Source organism: Camarhynchus parvulus, chromosome 20 (genome assembly GCF_901933205.1).
Source record: "Camarhynchus parvulus chromosome 20, STF_HiC, whole genome shotgun sequence".
In the NCBI taxonomy this organism is placed as follows: Eukaryota; Metazoa; Chordata; class Aves; order Passeriformes; family Thraupidae; genus Camarhynchus; species Camarhynchus parvulus.
The window spans coordinates 8,559,157-8,577,748 of NC_044590.1; the positions used below are offsets into that span (position 1 = coordinate 8,559,157).

An 18,592-nucleotide genomic window follows, 5' to 3' on the forward strand; every position below is an offset into this window, starting at 1 on the left:
AGACCCAACTTAATGCTAAGATATGCCACACAATCCACTTCTCTAGTGCAGTGCCACTCCTTCAGCTTAGAGTGAGTGGCTGATAACAGATTTATAGGTCTTCATAACATGATAAGAATTCGTTATGACTCCTTCAGACCTCAGAGTGTTTGAGAGCACCAACCTCAAAAATACAATTCTTGGGGTCCTGCAGAGAAAAGCCACAGAGGTCAAGCAATAACCCTGTCCCACCCAAGCCCCTTGGGTCTGCCCCAGCCTTGGGTGTGCCCACCCTGCTCTGCTCCCTCCTGCCCCTGTTCCTCTGTGCCTGCCTGTGCCAAAACCCTGCGGATCTGACCTTTGGTTTACAGCTGAAAGCAGGAAAGGAGCCCTCCTGCTCCAGGTGCCAGCAGGGCTGGAGCTCCCAGAGCCCTGCACCACGGCAGGCCTGAGCCACTGCTGGCCTCTTAGGAGGATGAGGATGGTGGCCACACGGCTGCCAAGGGGTCTCTGGTGGGGACAAATCTGAGCCAGCTCAGCCAGAGGAGCTGCAGGTCTGTCCCCTGATTTCCAATGCAAAATGAAACCCCTCGTGCTGGCGGTGTCAGAGGTGTTGTATGGTCCCAATGCTGGTGGCATCGTACCAAGTAATTTATTGCAATGATGAATCCAATCATTTTCTGTAAATTATTTTGTAAATCACATTGATTATTTATAATTGGGAGATTAAATGCAAAAAAAAAACCCCAACCCTGTAATAACCAGGCTGTCTTTTCCAACTGCAGCAACCTTTTTTCCTGTACGTAGACATACTTTGTGGGGAATCCTTTTTGGTCCATTTGCACCAAGTATTCCTCAATATTGTACATTAATTTTTGCTGGTTTCTGCCTTCCAATGGAAACAGAAGAATATTTCTTCACAAGAGTTTGTATTCATAAAAAAAAAAAAAAAAAAAAAGAAAAATAAATGCAAAAATATTTTCTAACTTTTCCCAGACAGATGGATTTCTTTCTTCTGGGAGGATTTATTTTAAATCAAGGGGCTAACCGCCCTGTTGGTCTGAGCACAAAGCATATGTGTATGGAGAAAAAAGCCCAAACAAGTGTTTGATGCTGTTGCCAGCTGTCACTATTTCCTGGCAAGCCCAATGTGTCTGTCCTGAAGCCATGTGTGCTGGAATCATAAGATTGAATGGCAATCCCAATTTTCATTAAAAGAAAAACAAACATGGAGAATAAATATTTGCTTTCATGATTCCAGGGAGCTTAAAGGCTTGAAGTGACCACATTCTGAAAGCCAGGCAAAGGAAGCGAAAATATATTATTCACATTTCAAACATGTTCATTTTATGTCCCTCTTGTGTTTCAAAGGTAATTTCTGAGCACTTTGGGGTGGGTGATTGTCCTTTGTTTCAAACACTGCTGGCAGCAGGTGGGAGCCCGACTGAGCCTATGGGGCACAGTAAGATGATCAAGTGAAAATCAACTTATCACTGGCTGTAAAGGTGAAGAAATACACTGGCAATTAGAGAAGGCTCTTAATGACCTGCTTTCCTGACCACGGGAGGCTGTGCTCAGCTGTGCCATGCCCAGGAATAGAACAGGAAGAGAGGAGAGGGGTGTAGATGGCTGTAAAGATTAGGTCTCTGGGAAGGAACAACATCCAGCATTTCCAGCTCTGGTCTGCAGGAGCTGGCCCTCATTTACCCCATCTCCTGCCTCTGATGAGAGTCGAGGTGGGCAGTCTCATGCTAGGTACAAGGGATGAGAAGCAGCCTGATGTTCCATCCCATTAGCACATCCAGTGGTGTCCCAGTGACAGCCATGCTGGTGAAAACTCAGCAGGGATGAGATCAGACTGTGTTTGAGGGCTATGTGCAGACAGCATTTAGAGCCTGTCTCCACTCTGAGTTGAGGATCTGGGAAAACAGGACAGATCTCAATAAACCTGCCCTCACTACCTGTGCACCTGTGATGATCCAGAGCCCCAGCACCACTGCTGAGTGCCTGAACAAGGGAACCAAAGGCAGTCTCAGGACATGTTATCCCAGCACACACAGGACTGAGTAAGTAGTCCAGTCAAGGGAAAGAAAAGGACTTAATTCATTTTTTTTTTAATAAAAAACCCCTGGGACTCCTCTGCTGTGATTCATGGTTGGTTTTACCTGGGTAAATGCCCTAAAATCTCCATATATGTAATACCAAATCTTCAAAGCAATAAATTCTCCTGGGCTCCTTCCCATGAACTGCTCTATCAAGGTTGCCCTTTACCTGGTTAATCTTAAATCAGTGCACTTCCTACAGGAGATTTCTTATTGCTGGATTCAGCTCACTTGGGAAAACCCCCCCCATGAACTGTCCCAGAAGCAACCTTGTCCTTAATTGGCGTCCTCGATCCCAACTCTCACCTCTTTTGTCCCTCCAGCCTGGAATCACCCTGAAACACTGGTCTTGCCACTCCTGGGCTGTGTTTTACCCTGCTGGGTTCCCTGGAGCCTACAGGCCATGTCCCATGTCACAGGAGGTGGCTGCTCTGAGGATTGGCCTTTGACACACAACTTCCCTTACGTTGTTTTTGAACACCAGAGCTCTCTGTGCCTGCAGCTCAGCCTAGGGATGATTTCCTGGAGAGCACCATCTCCAGCTGAGGAATCTTTTCATCATGTCCAAGCAAAGATCTGTGAAAGTGGTATTTTTAGGTCCTTTGGCCACCATGAAATGCATTCTTTTCATATTCCTTATATAACTTCCATCTGAAAGAGCCAGCAGGCTTTGGAACCTTTTCCACAGCTTTCATATCTTAGTGGGGGGGGGAAAAAGGCAAACAAGTTTTATGGCCTGCATATCATCCCTGACAAAAGCAACTATTGCTGCTATTAAACTTACAAGTGCACACACAGGCGCAGATAGTCATGAACACCAAGAGGCAGCAGGGACAGCTCAGCAACGTGGCACTGCTGAGCCAGGCAATTCCATGTGCCAGGCTGGCCACTTCCCTCTGGGCTTAGTGCAAATATCACCAACCAGCTGGGGAGCTCAGGCCACACACTGCACAGTCCTTTCCACTCAGAGAGGCTGCAGGAGGAATGGTAAGGGGTGGGTATGTCTAAAATCCCTCAGAGAGGCTGCAGGAGGAATGGTAAGGTGTGGGTATGTCTAAAATCCCTCTCCCCATGCCAAACTGAGGTGTGACCCTGACAATCATAAACACACCTAGCACCTGAAAAATTGCCAGCCAGGCCAATAAAAATGGCAATATATTGTCAGCTTCATTATGTGAGAGTGAGCAGGAGAGCTTGGCACAAACAACCCTGCAGTCACAACCTGCAGTTGTGTGCTGTGAGATGGAAGAGGCTGCTGGGACCAACAGAGTGCTCCCAGTTCAAAGCCAGGGGAGAAGAGCTCTGAGTCTAACCCAGGTCTGGGAAAGAAGGTGGTTTGGGAACTGCATGTCATAGGCTTGCTCTGGCTTTGGATCTGGAGTGATGCCAGGCTTGCCTGATCATGACCAAAACCTTCCAGAGGCCTGAGGGCCCCTAACCTGGGGTTTAGTTGTGGGTTACACAAAGCCCTGGGCTCTTTCCACTCCAGTCCCTCCCATCTGGTGGCTCTGCCTGGCTGGAACCTGCTGTCCCTTGGGACCTCATGGACTCACACAGACCAGAGATCCCTTGTGAGCCTGGGGGACCCCACACCAGATGAGGGGTCTGTGGGAGCTGTTGTGATTCCCCAGCTCCTCCTAGAAACGGCTCTGGGTGCAAGAAACAGCACAAGAACTGCCTGAGGGAATGCCTGGATAGATACCCAGCACAGAAAGCATCCCAAGTCAGACAGGAATTCCTCTCTGCTGCTGCCAAGCCAGGTGTCAGCACTGGCTGGAACAGGACATGTTTCCCCTCACTGACAGGGAAAGTCATTACAATAAAGTAACCCATAATACTCTGCTCCTTTCCAGGAGTCTCCAAAACACCACTGTGCCTTAAAAACACTTTTTAATTAATCCTGCTGACGGGTTACTTACCATTAACCACTGACATGGAGCACACTGGCTCAAGCATATCCTGGAATCCACTCAGAGCTGATTTGCAGGGACAAGCCACTGAGAAAAAAGCTTGAGGCAGCAAAGAGAAACCTCAGTGCCAAACCCAGAATGTCTGAGTCAGACCTACAGCACTTCCAGCACAGATAAACCACTGGGATCCTTGCTGCTGAGTGGGTTTTAGCCCTCTCTTAACCATATTCTGAGGTCTGGGATTACAGTGGCATTTTCTCACCTGGGAAAGCACACATGAGACCTGCTGTGCTGCACACCCATGGAGGAGGCAGTGGAGACAGCTCCAGCATTCCAGGCTCTTAATTTTCTGTTGATATCCTACTATTTCTTGCATGCTTCTCCCCTCACAGTCCACCATGCAGCTGAATTCCTTCACCCCAAAGATGTGCAAAGATATCACTCAGGGGTTACTCTAAAACCCAGCCCTGCTTCACTCCTTCCCACTGATTTATGGGCTTCTGATGAGCCCCAGGCTGAAAGCCCCAAGAGCTGGAGCACCCAGTCCAACCTCATTCTGCCCCTGGAAAGTATCCTCCACCATTTACCAACCGGTTTCTTGCAGGAGCAAACCTGACTGTTTCTGACAGCCTGTGCCATGGAGGGGCTGCAAGGAGCAGCTGCCAGGGACCCAGGGCAGCCCCATCACAGCCCCTTTCAAGGGTTATTCCTGCCAGGGACCCATCCTGCCTCTGAGACAGCTGCTCTCCTTCCAGAAAAGCATTCTCCATCATGAAAAGCAGTGAAAGGAAATGCTCAGCTCAGAGCAAACTGGGAGTTGGACTAGATGACCTTTAAAGGTTCCTTCCAACCTAAGTTATTCTGTTATTCTATAAAATTAAACTGCAGAAATCCTGTAATATTTAAAACATTCAGAGGTCCTGCCAAGCACATTCCTCACCAAGCTTTTGCAAAAACACTGCTCATCTTGAAGCTGGTGGAGCCAAGGAGAGGGGAAGTCTTCCCTCAAAGCCTGGGCTGGGTAAGGCTGTGTGTCTGTGTCCCACCACACACTGGGCTTTCTGGGGGTCTGTCAGCACCCTAGCACAGCTTTGTGTGCCTGGGTGGTGGTGCCTGCCTGTGTGCAGCTGCTTTGGCAGCAGATGCTACAGATTTGTGTGCATTTGCACATTAGTGCCTGTTTCCATAGCTGTGTGTGTGGGTCTGGTGTGCCATCTGTGCGTGGGGAGGGCATGAGCAGAGCAGGGATGGTCCCCTGCAGCCCAGTGTGTGCTGCTGCCACAGCAGGCTCCCATCTGTGAGATCCCCTCCTCACACCACCACACACACGGTGACAGCAGGCATGGAAGCCTGTCCTGGAGGATGCACATTTCCAGGCTTTGAGCAGAATATTGATGGTCATTTAGGGGACATTTTCTTAGTCACTCCATCCTCTGAGTGCAGAGGATTGCACCACAGCCAGGCACCATGTCTGGAGCCTGGCATGGCCCTGCCTGGGGTGATTGGTAGGCACTGCTGCTCCCCTCCAGCCCTTCCCATTCTGCTGCACTGGTGCAGGAGGAGCAGCTCAGGTTTGAGATGAGAGCCCTGGCACTCAGGCAGACCTCATCCAGCACTGCAGCACGAGTGGCTCTCTGCTCTGATGCTGAGTTGCCCAAAAGGGTTCTGTAGTTTGTGGGACCCAGAGGTTCCACCTGCAACCCAAGGACCAGAGAGCCCCTCCTGGACTGAACTGCTCCCAGATTATCTTTATGACAGGACTGTTAGGTTTGCACAGTTTAGTGATTTAATATCAGTTTAAAGCCTTCTCTGTGAGCAGTGCTGTTTGAAGTCATGCTCTCGCTTTTCAGCCTCAGCTTGCCAAGACTGTAAAACGTTTATTGCTAATGGTGGAAAAGCTTAAAGAAGCCAAGATAACTTTCCCAGGCTGGGTATTAAGACTGGGATCGGATAAGTAAATAAGTGAAGAGTATTACATGGACTTCATTAAATATCAACCAACATCAACAGCCACTCATTTATAACACAACGGCAGAGCATGGGAGCACCCAGAGAGCTGAGAAAGGCATGAATCACATGTGATAGGAGAGATGAACATGAGAAGGGCTGGATTCCCCACAGGGCTTCAGGTGTGGTTCCCAAGGTCACAACACAATTCCTGATGAAAACTCCTGCAATGAATGTAGGTTGGACCTGATGGAGTGGCACAGTTGGTGGGGCTCATCTCCTCTCAGTTGGGGAGGGTTGTGGGCATGTGGTGCAGCATGTCCTTCTCCCTTCTGATGCAGTGGACAAGGACAAAACTCTCCTTCCTAGGAAGGAGATTTTAAATCCAGGCTACAGCTATGACATCTCCTGGGACTGTCAGTTCCTAGATGTTTGTTTTCTGTTTTTAGCTTTTACTTCCTTATAGACAGGTTCTGCCTTTACTGGTTTCTAGTCACAGGATGCCAGCACCAGGAAGAGTAAATTACAGAAGTTCTTGCTACAGTTCCTGTGATTTCCTGTCCCAGTATTTTCAAACTCCCCCAACAATTTGGCTTGATGCTTGAACCCCCTCACTTCCATTCACCACCCACTGCTCTCCATGAGTTCAACATTCTCCACATAAAAAAAGCTGAGGTAAGGCAGTCACTTCATTTGGGGGCCATCCCCAGATTATATTCCACTCCCAGCTCTTCCTCACTGTGCAATATTGTCGTTTCTGCTTTCCTTCATCATTCTCTCTCACCTGCCTAAAGCTCTTGCTCCTAATTTCATTGTCCATATCTCTCAATTGATTGTTACTGATTCTCCCTTATTTCCTGCCCTCCTTGTATCCCAAAACAGAACTTCATTCACATGTTACTCCTTTCAAACATCCCTGCTCACTCCTAACACCCTGTTGCAGCAGCCATTAACCAGTCAGGACTGGAACTGACACCTCCCAGCTAAATTTTCCTCCCTTGTTTGAGAGGTGCAAATTCCAAGCAGATTTTGCAACCTTTAGCATAAATTCCTGTTTGCAGGTCCAGTAATTCCCAGCTGTTTGGTGTTTTGAAGCCTTTTCTCAGATCAGCAATTAGGTGGATCAGGTGATCCAGGAAATTCTGTCATCCCTTCAGCTGGGAGGCCACAAATCCATGTCCACAGCACACACCTGGGACTCCAGGTCCCACCTGGCTGCTTCTGTCATGTCTCTGTGCAGGAGGAGCAGGTCTCTGTGCCCAGGAGCTGTATGAATACAAATGGGAGCAACACAAAATCTCTTGTCCTCCTGAGATCCCTTCCAACCTCATTTATCCCACAAATCTGCTGTAAAGGGCACGGAGCAACATCACAAACAGGTCCAGTTTACTCAGATCCAAACTGGACCCAACTTGCCAGGTTGCACCCAGGTCTGGAATGAATGTGCTTCCTTTCCCTGGAACAGCTCTGTGCAGGTGACACCGGTGACACACTCCATTTGTTTCCATGCTGGCATCTCTCTTGCCAGGTACAGCGCCACTGAAACGTTTTCTGCTTTGGAAGGGTGACCCCTTGGCAGAGAAACAAATGAGAGCTGAACCTTGTATGCTGCAGAAGGGCCCTGATGCCACTGTGGGCTCCTGGGGCTCCCACTCTTTGTCCAGCTATCCTCGACTCCCTCTCCTGGCTGAGAACGCGGCTTACAGCGAGAGAGGAGACAGAAACCACCCTGCAGGATGCTGAGCCCTTTGCAGTCAGCCTCTCTGTCCCTTCAGCTCTGGGGTTAAACGTGGCATTTCCCCTCCCCTGCGCTCCCTGTGAGCCCTTTGTAACGCAGCAAACCTGGGAGGGACCAGCTTTTTATTACAAATTCCATGCAGACAGGCCAGGCATCACCTCCTGTGGGATCATATGGTTTTCTGTCCTGTCAAAAAGCAAACCAAAGCCAAACTACCCCAAAATTCTCCTTTTATTAACATTTAGTCCTTCTGTTGTGGTTTAAATCCAGGATACAGCTGGGACATCTCTCGGGCCCTGTTTCCATCCAGCCGTGCTTGCCTGGAGTCTGCATTGAGGCTGCCCTAGCTCTGGTCAGTGATCCCACAGCAGCTCAGGATGGAAGGGAGAGACCCTGGGATACATATTTGTATAGAAAATATATAGGATATATTTGTTTTATATATATATGTATTCGTGTATATATATATATGTGTGTGTGTGTGTGTGCATATATATATATGTATATATGTAAAAATAAAATGTATTTCTATATATGTGATTATATCTTATATATAATTAGTATATAATCTTTAGATTATGTGCGTAAATATACTTGCTGTGTTATATAATTACATATATTATATAACAATATTATATATTATATACACATAACATACATATATCTGTATGTACACGTAAGTGCACATGCAAGTGTATTTAAATGCATATGTATACATACACACATATATGCATAAAAATATTTTTATACACAATACATTCTATACATATAAAATGTATTTTACAAGTGTAAAATGTATTTATAAAATGTGTTTTATAAAAAATATACGCATTATTTATATATATTTATGTGTAGATATATGTATGTATATACGTGTGCATATCTATATATGTATACATGTATCTGTATATATATAAAATATAAAATTCTGCCTTCGGCTGGAGGCAATGGCTGCCGTTGTCGCAGAGGATGAGGTGGCACTGAAGGACAGATGTCCCTTCGGGGAGCGTCCCCGGGCCCCGTCTCGCTGCCCGGAGCAGCCGCCAGAGACGGAGGCAGCCCTGATATCGGGCCCGGGCCGAACCGCACTGGCCCCGCCGGAGGCTCCGGGACCCTCCCGAGGCCGCGGGCCCGCCCCGGGGCCATGGCGCAGCCGCGGCCCGCGCGTCACTTCCGAGCGGCCGGGGCCGTTCCGGGGCGGCGGGGCCGGGACGGGGCCGGGACGCGGCTGCTCCGCGGGAGCTCCGGTACGGGCGGGTGCGGGGCCGGGAGCTGCGGTACGGGCCGGGAGCTGCGGTACGGGCGGGTGCGGGGCCGGGAGCTGCGGTACGGGCCGGGAGCTGCGGTACGGGCCGGGAGCTCCGGTACGGGCGGGTGCGGGGCCGGGAGCTGCGGTACGGTCCGGGAGCTGCGGTACGGGCGGGTGCGGGGCCGGGAGCTGCGGTACGGGCCGGGAGCTGCGGTACGGGCCGGGAGCTCCGGTACGGGCCGGGAGCTCCGGTACGGGCGGGTGCGGGGCCGGGAGCTGCGGTACGGGCCGGGAGCTCCGGTACGGGCGGGTGCGGGGCCGGGAGCTGCGGTACGGGCCGGGAGCTGCGGTACGGGCCGGGAGCTGCGGTACGGGCCGGGAGCTCCGGTACGGGCGGGTGCGGGGCCGGGAGCTGCGGTACGGGCGGGCTGCGGGCCCCGGGAGCTCCGGTACGGGCGGCTGCGGGCCCGGGGGCTGCGGGGGGCCTGGCGGTCCCTGGCAGCCTCCTGGCCCCTCCGGCGGGGTTGGTGCTGCCCAGCCCAGGCTGTACCCCGGGGGTGCATCGCTCCCTGGGAGCGGTGCTGGGGCCGTCCCGAGCAGCTGGGGAAGGGGAGGTGGGAGTGGGGCACTGAGGGCTCTGTCAGTGCAGGGGGAGGGCGGCTATGGTGACAAGTGTCCCTGTGGCAGGCGGTTCCGTGTGATGTGCTGTGAGTGACTGAGTGCCAACAGCTCAGCAAAATAAAACCATGTTTCACTGCCAGCCCTAGGTCCAGCTAGAGGAACTATGGCAGGCTCGTGATTTTCTAATTTTTACTCATCTCTGTCCACTTGTGACTGGATTTGGAATTTCAGACATATTGATATCACACTGAAAAGTTAGAAGTAGATTAAGCTAACCTCAGTATCCACGCAGTGCTGGCATAAGAGTCTGCAATTTTCTTACTTGCTCATCCAGTCTGTGCACTGCAGCCATTTCTTATATTCCCGAGTGCTGCTCCTCCTGAATTGCTCAAAACATTCCCCTGGGCAGAGGTGTTGGTAAGTGCATGTGTTTGCCAGAGAAGCTAAGGAAAACACCTGGCTATCTGGGCTTAGCTTCTTAGAAGAGGGTGTAATTCGAGCATATGTGAGAATCATGACAAACTGGGATGTTTGCTTTGCTTTAGTTTTCAACTGGACCTAGGAAGTAAATGTTAAAGCAAATTAAAATTCTGTGCTTTGCAGTGAAGCTGTGTAATTCTGTATTTTAACTTTAATTGGTTAGGTTTCATCCAAGGTAGCACTCTACCTACTAGGTAGGATAAAGAGATTAGAGTAACTTGCACTTTCTAATCCTGATAGGAGAATTAAAATGAACCTTGTGCCTTGACTGTAGCGCTGGTTCTTGGAAAGGAAGCATCTTCAGTTAGGAAACAGAGGGATACAGAAGGTAATAAATATGTAAACAGCCACTGTGGCTGTGAGTTTCTGGGTTTGTTTGTCACATGCAGCATTTGTTTTTTGACAGATTCCTGCTGCATTATGTCAGGAGAGAGCGACTGCACCAGGACAAGTCCGTCAGCAGGGTCTCCATCAGACAATGAGCTCCTGCCAGACCGGCCAAAGTATGTCTGTACCTTGTCTCCTGATCTTGTTACCAAAGCCCGGGAGGAGCTGCAGGAGAAGCCTGAATGGAGGCTCCGTGACGTGCAGGCCCTCAGGGATATGGTGTGCAAGGACTATCCCTCCCTGGGGACCTGCCTGGACGATGCTTTTTTGCTGAGGTTCCTCCGAGCCAGGAAGTTTGATTACGATCGAGCTCTTCAGCTCCTGGTGAACTACCACACCTGCAGGAGGACCTGGCCAGAGGTGTTCAGTAACCTGAAGCCATCTGCAATAAAGCCTGTCCTGGAGTCAGGCTTTGTCACTGTGCTGCCTCACCGGGACCCGCAGGGACGTCACGTCGTCTGCATCCGCCCAGGTACTCAGTCCTGAGTGTCTCTGTTCCCTGTCCCCAAGGTGTGTCTGGGCCAAAAGCCTGTTCCCTGCTCTGCTCTGAGCAGTGCTGACTTGCACAGAGTATGTGGGCTCTCTCAAGTTTGAAAAGCTGACTGGGGGAGGGACATGCTGGTCCTTAGCCAGCGTTATTCCAGTTCCTTTTCCTGTATCAGCAATAAGTGCAGTCTTGGCAAAACGAAAATGCAGTGAGGTGGGTCGATGAAATTTTTCAAGGAAATATAATTTCTCAAGGAAAATTATTATGCAGTCACTCAAATTGAAACAGGGCTGCTGGCCTACCCTTAGAAGCTCATAATTTGTTTTTACAATAAGCAGAGAGAGAAACCTATAGCTCTGACTCCTGTGTAAATAATCAGAGTCTTTCATATGCTTTTGGTGCTGCCAGGTTTGCTGTAAATTTCTCTCCATTCATTCTCCTCTTTTCCATTTACCTGCCTTCTTTCTGAGCTGAAACTGCTATTAACAAGCTGTGCTGGGTGGAGAATGGGGTTCTTAAAACCATTGCCTTTGCTCCCTGAAGTAAACATGAGTTGCCATTTACCTCTTGCTTAAGAAAGGCTGCTCTGAACTAGAACTGTGGCTATACAGAGTAACTTTTGAGTCCAGGAGAACAGAAAATCAGTTTTTTGGAATGTGTATTGTTAGCTTATCTTCACTCTCCGACTTACCATCCCTGTCTTGTAACCTCAGACAGATGGACACCCAGTAATTATCCGATTACTGAGAACATTCGTGCCATATACTTAACCTTAGAAAAACTCATTCAGTCCGAAGAGACCCAGGTGAATGGAATTGTAATCCTGGCAGACTACAAAGGAGTCAGCTTATCTAAGGCGTCTCATTTTGGTCCTTTTGTAGCCAAAAAAGTGATTGGAATTCTTCAGGTAAGACCTGAACTGGTGGGAAAATAAGCTTGTGCATTGTAAATGACTGCTGCTGTGTGTAGAGTTCTTGACTATGTCACCACAAATGTCATCATCTTGGCTTTCACTAGCAGAGCTAAACAAGTCTCTGCCCAACCAGTTTCTCACACCCCAACAGCCAACTTACCTCACTTGCCCCTTTTTTTGACTTTTGCATACCTAAAACTAAATTTGCATTAGAAATGCAGACTTTGAGTTGAAACAGACAAAAGCAGTTCTGCTGGGAACTGAAGAAAGAGTGGTAAGGAAGAAAGAGAGCAAAGAATTACAGTTAGGGATGAGACAGTGAAGAAATGGCCTGATATTTAAATGGTTTCTGTCAGCAGAGATGGAGCCAATCATGGGGCAAAAGTGCAGGTTCCAGCTCAAGTGCTGCTGCAAAAATGTTGAGAGGACTTTTGAATGGGTGTGATTTGAGGAGGATTTCCATCCATGCCCTGAAGGCAGAGGCTTCTTTAGCACAAGAGACATAGTGAAAACAGTTCTGCCTGGATGTGTGGAAGGAAAGTGTTGGAAAGCAGGTTAGAGCAAGGGTATAAACACAGTGAAGCTGGACAAAATGGGAAGGAAAAGGACTCAGGAGAAACCTGGCCAAAGTGGCCAAAGATCTGATGATTTCATTTGATGTTGATACAGTCTGGAGGAGTGAGATGAGTAAACTTCTCTTGAATGGGTTCATTCCATCATTACTTTTGTTCTTGCCTGAGCTGGTTACATCCTTTATTGTTTCCATGGGGGGATCAGGAAGGAGAGGGTGAGTCAGGGGAATGTAGGAGATGAGACTGCTGAGTTAAGGAAGGCCTTTATAAGAACTCACTCCTTTACATTATGATTTAAATGTATCATTTAACTGTAAGCCCATATTTAATTTTTACAAATAAAGCCATGGGTGTCCTGCTGTTCCTACTGGAATATATTCACACAACAATAGCTGGACTTGGGGAAGGACATAAAGGTATGGTGGAATATAAATGTGTTGCATCAACCTTGTTGAGCTGCAGCTCCTGTACAGATGAGGTAATTCACTGATGTTCCTATGGAGAAAAATATTCCAGCAGTGCCTCTTGTCTGCTTTTCACTCCAAGCACTGACTGATTTGTATATGTAGAGGTGGTTGTAGGGGAAAGAAACCTGAGTCCTTAAGTGCTGATCATGAGCTTTTGCCTATGAAAAATATTTGTGCAAATAAATTTCTGCAGCAAAAATCCCATAATAAGCTGTTGTTTTAAACTGGCCTGTATGGGAAACAGTCTTTCCTAGTGATATTTGATTCCTTCTTCACATAAAAACGTATTTTAGAGTGTCTTGGGCACCAAATCTTGTTGGACACACAGTTAGAAGCAGCCTGCTCTGGCACTGAGTGTGGTGCACTCCTCAGGAGCTGCAGACATCACTTTGTGGCTGCATCCTTATCAAGGCTGGGAATACCCAAAGGAGGGGTTATCTAAGTGCTTTTGTCAAAGGAGATAAACATCAACATTAGAAATTAGGATTTACTGACAGCAGTGTATTTTTTGATGGTTTTCTTGTCCCTTGATTTTGTTTTTATGCTCACAAGATGTCATCCTAGGACTGCTCTCTGTAACAAGTTGAATTTCTCTTGTATTGGTTTATGTTGGTACTTCAGATTAACGTTGGGGAGCCAGTGGGTTGTGCTGGCAGTCAGTCTCAGAAAATTTTAAAAAGAGAAAGATGGCAAATGTTTTTTAAACTGCATTATAAAAATCTTCTTTACCCTTCAGGATGGATTCCCCATTCGAATAAAGGCTGTTAACATAATAAATGAGCCTCGTATATTCAAAGGCATTTTTGCAATCATCAAGCCTTTTCTGAAGGAAAAGATTGCAAACAGGGTAAGGATCTATGTGATTTGAACATTAATATTAATGTTTGTAAGTTCCTTGCTTGGCCACTCTTAAGTAAAAAAAAAAAAAATTATGACACTTGACAGTTAGAAAAATGTTGGTGCTATTTTACTTTCTGCTTTAAATTTAAAAAAATACACCTGTTGAGAAAATTCTCGGTGAGACGGAAACTTTGAGGAACTCAATACTGGCAAAATGTTAATATAGAACTTTAGTACATATGCTCTGTATCCAGGATATTATCCCTGTGGTTAATTATTTGACCATGACCATTCATGAGGTGGTGTCACAGGAAAGCTGTGTTGCCCCTTCCTTGCTCTTTTCCCTCATGCAGGGGTCCTGTGTGGCACAACTGTCCTCTTCACAGGACTGTGGTTGCCAAGGATTTTTTTTTTGTCCACAAGGATAAGTACTTTCAATCCCATGAGTGAATTTGGGAATGAACTGAATCTGGAGCCTGAGACCAGGCACATGTCAAGTCTCTCTTGCTGGGATTTAATCTGCACAAGGTGTGGATTTTTGTCTCAAGACTTCTCTCACTGATGTGTCTGACTGTACCTGCCCACTGTTGTGTGCTGCCACTTGCCCATGAACACATCACTTCTTAAAGTTGTTCTTTAGCTCAAAATAAGCTTGTTAGCTGACTGTTCCCACAGTTTGTTGCAAAGTGTTTGATGTACACTTTAAAAGCTCTTTTGTTTTCTCCTTCAGTTTTTTCTTCATGGCTCTGATCTGAATTCCCTTCACCAAAACATTCCTCCGGTGATCCTTCCTGAAGAGTATGGTGGTACTGCAGGCAAGCTGGACATCTCTGCCTGGAACGAGCTGCTGCTGGCCTCTGAAGAGGACTTCCTGCATGATTTGTCAGAGCTGGTGCTGCCATGTGACAGCTCTCCCCACGACCTGCTAGTGAGTGGGGATGCTGATGAAAAGCAGTGTGATGATTCCCTGCGAGGGATGAAACCTCAGCTCTATTACTGTTACTAACAAACCACTGGAGGGAAGTTGTTTCCAGCACAGTTAAGATCTGCTCTGCTAGGTGATGTTGTGAACTCTGCCTTACTCCTAAACCTGCAGTTTAGGGACAGACTGCTGAGGCACTTTACACTGTAGAACCAAAGGAAGCTGGAGAGGGCACAATGGGGGCAGGGCAGAGTTCAGGGAGGATAAAAGCAAAGAGCACAAGTTGTCTAGAAGACTTGAGGCTCATCAACCTCTGTGTGAATGGTGCAAACTGGCCTCTTCTTTCTAATGATAAAAGGAAAAAATTATTGCAGATAGGTAATTGACAATTTCTTGTCCCCACCCCACACAGGTGAAAAGTGTGGATGATTTACGAGCTTTGTGATTATCTGGTCTCTTCCCCTTCTGCAAACACCAGTAATGAAAGACTGGTGAAAGAAAGAAAATGGCTTTTGAATCCTGCAAAATATAATTCTGTAGTGAAGATTGCTTAAAACCATAGAAGTCTAATTTGGCCTGTCCTCTGTCACGTGGTTCAGATTGTGAGTTGGTGTTTCTGAAATATCTCAGTGAATATTTCTTTCAAATTAATACAGAACAAAATTTACTCATGAATACCTATATGGAGATCATCTCTTAAACCTCTTCACAGTTGGAGGAACTGTGACTGATGGATTAACTACCATAACATGTATACCAAGGTTTATACAGCAGATGCAATCTTCATTTTCAGAAAACAGCAAGTTTTTCAGATCATTTACTAAGGCTTTTGATTGGACAACAGCGTCAAATAATGAGGTTCAGGACCAAATAAAAGAAAGCTGTGTCAGCCACTTCCCCACATTGACCAGTTCTTTTCTGCTTGAGATAAGGAATTGGGTAAGTACCTCATACCCAGGATGTGTGAGGAGGTTTTGTAGCAGTTGGCATGTGATGTATAGAAGGCAATACTTCATGTAAGACAGCAAGGTGCTGCTTTAGCTTGTTACTTTAGGCTAAATTTGAGTTTTAGGTCTGTGAAACCAAATGCAGACAGGCTTTTAAAAGCACATTCTTAAATTTCCTGATATTGTAGCATTTTGTTCACTGTGCTTGTCAGCTCTTCTGTGAAATGTTACAACTTAGTTTTTAACTTTGTTGACCTCTTTTGTCTTTGGTTGTCATGTTCCTGTATGAAGTTAGACTTGAATCATCTCTGTGATACTTACCCATACCTTGTATGCCTGTGCTTCTAGGTCTTTGTCTAGAGACAGAACTAACATTGATGTCAAACCAGGGTAAGATACCTGTGTCTGAATAAGCTGTTCCCACTCCCCAAGTTCATTTTATTTAATGGTCTTGACTTAACTCTCAGCACACTCTTTGCACACATTTTTCTGCACTATAACGGTGTGGAGATGGGAAACCTCACGAGGACGAGGAAAGCACAGTCTGTTACTTCAAGGTGAAATAATTCACTATTTGGTGGAAAAGATCATCCCTTCTAATTGGGAACTTATCACTAGAGCACTTTCTCTGGATGAAATCTTGATTTAGTGCCAAATGTGATTATAGGCACCAGTTATGTTTCTGTAAATATAAAACTAAATTATCTTGAGGATCTCAGACATTCATTCTTCAAAGTGCCAAACTCTGTTTTGAATGTCCTTCTTCCTCTTAGCCCCCTTGCAGCATGACTGCACTGCCAAAAGGAGACTTCTGTAATGACTTCCTGACCTGGCAGCAGACCTCATCCTGGAACTAAGGGGTGGCAAATGCCATACCTGTCATCCTGACATTGTAAAGAGACTGGGTTCTGAAAAGGGTAAAACCATGAAGCTTTTTTCCTTTTCTCTGTGGCAGTTCAGAATCTATAGGAGCAGAAAAGTCATCCCATGAGTAGTTGTAGGTTAAAGGTGGGAAGAGATTAATTTTCCTCAGTGAAAGCATCTCATTTTTCTTACAAGTCAATTTTAACTCCTCTTTGGTAACTGTTACCTTTAGTGCAGGGAAAAAATCCAACTACCCTTTTCATCTACTTAAGGTAAAAGAGTACTGCTTGGCAGCTCCTCCTTTGTGACCAGAATATGCTCTCTGTTTTGCAGAAATTAATTCAGTTTTTTGCCACCTAGAAGCCAGTAGCACACAGCACCAGGACTTGGACAGATCAGTGGCTGCCCACACTACTGAACTGCTAGAAGAGAGTGATGCCTCTGTTGTTTTAGTGCCTCTTAATTCCAGTCACAATGTACCACTGAAAAAAACCAGAATGGACCATTTTACCTAGAGATAAAGGCCTCACTGATAGTCTTTCCTTAATTGTGTTGCAGGGTTAGAAGTGGGGGTAAAGTGACTGTAGGAACAGCTCCTTTCATCCCCTTATGTAACTATTACAGAGGGAGGCTGGATATTCAAAATTCAGTTTAGTGTCCTTCAAAAAGAAAGAAATCTAGTGGTGTTCAGCAGAAGGCTGAGGAACCTCTATAAAACTCACCCTTTTTCAGCCTTTTGTATTTTCTTGCATGCCTTAAATAGTAGGCAGACTAGATCCACCTCACCCCCCTCTTCTTTCCTGTGCTCACTAAGAATAAAGAATATGATTTAAACATAACAATGAGGTTCTAGGTTGTGCTGGGTTTGGCTGGGGTAGAATTTTCTTCACAGGAGTTGGTGTGGCCCTGTGTGAGTGAGCAGCCATGGTGCTGGCTGGGGTTAATCCACCACAACTGCCAATGCTGAAAAGTGCCAGTCTTGTGCCTCCAGAATTTCTTTTTCTTAAAGCTGGCTTCTGGGCAGTGGATGTCAGGATGCTGAATTAAGCCAGGCTTTATCAGGCATCTGTTATTTCTAATTTGCTGTTCCTTGGCTTTAGAACTGAGGCAGGAATTGCAGCTTCACTGAGCTGTGTCTCTAACCCTGAAGTCTCTCTGAGCAGTGCTTGGCATGTCCTACAGAAAGCACAGCTCTGGCTCACGTGTGCCTGGCTACAGAGCTGAGAATGTTCTTTGAGCTTTAGCACTTAGTAGCAAAGACATCAGTTTGTTCCCAGAATTTCTCATGTTTGGAAAATAAACATTTGTGTCATGTATAGCATCTCCTTATCTACAAGTTAAGAGAATAGCTAGGAAAAGCTTACAGGAGGGGGTAGTTTTTTTGCTTGGGGGTTGTTTGTTTTTTTTGTTTTTACAGCACAACAACCACTTTTTTCCTTCTTCCCACTTGAAATAACTTTGTTTTCCATGCTTATATATGCCTTTCCAGTACATAAGCCATCCCTGCCAAATCCAACACATAATAAGGAAGGATACTTGAACTGCATTGGCATTAGGTGGCACAAAAGGTAGCTGCAAACTGTACATACAAGTACTTGAATTTATACTCTTGTAAATGGATGTTGTGAGCCCTGAGGTATTTTCAGGAACTGGCTGAAGTATCATTTTTGTTAAATCTTGTATCGTTAAATCTCTTTAAGTATCATTTTGTTAAATTTATACCATTTTGGCTTGAATTAATCATTGTCTTATTCAAATATTAATTTTGCTGTCTGTTATATGTGGGCCTAGAGGTGTTGGGTGGTTAAGTGTACATCTTATTTTGATAAAATTTATTTTTATATTGCATTTTATAATACAAAGTTGTCAAAAATGTGTAAGTTTATGATGCATGACTGGGTGATTAAACACATTGTAACAGCTGCTCATTTGATATTTTCAATATGTTTGTCTTGTGTCATGTTGGGATATTTTACTGTAAACGTCAGTAACAACACACAAGTTCCATATTTAAACATAATCACCACAACACTGCATTAGCAAAAGGTTTTGCTTTCTGCTGGAGAACAAAAGTTTACTTGAACTGAGCAACTTCAAGGAAAAGGATTTGACACTCAGACTCACACAAAATACTGTTGGTTTCAAAAAAATCTGTCACTTAGTATTT

The 18,592-nt window shown here is 46.1% G+C and overlaps 1 protein-coding gene across 2 annotated transcripts; it reads left to right on the forward strand.

Annotated features, from left to right (window-relative positions):
• The first annotated feature begins 8,871 nt into the window (after positions 1 to 8,871).
• TTPAL (alpha tocopherol transfer protein like) lies at positions 8,872 to 18,468 on the forward strand. Of its 2 annotated transcripts, none has more exons than XM_030963265.1 (5): positions 8,872 to 8,923; positions 10,433 to 10,885; positions 11,614 to 11,807; positions 13,589 to 13,699; positions 14,423 to 18,468. In XM_030963265.1, exons 2-5 carry the CDS (start codon positions 10,447 to 10,449, stop codon positions 14,696 to 14,698), a joined length of 1,020 nt encoding a protein of 339 aa, XP_030819125.1. In that variant the 5' UTR covers positions 8,872 to 8,923; positions 10,433 to 10,446; the 3' UTR covers positions 14,699 to 18,468. The 2 variants fall into 2 exon arrangements, with proteins under 2 accessions (XP_030819125.1, XP_030819126.1); XM_030963266.1 differs by having other exon boundaries at positions 8,902 to 8,953.
• The last annotated feature ends 124 nt before the right edge of the window (positions 18,469 to 18,592 follow it).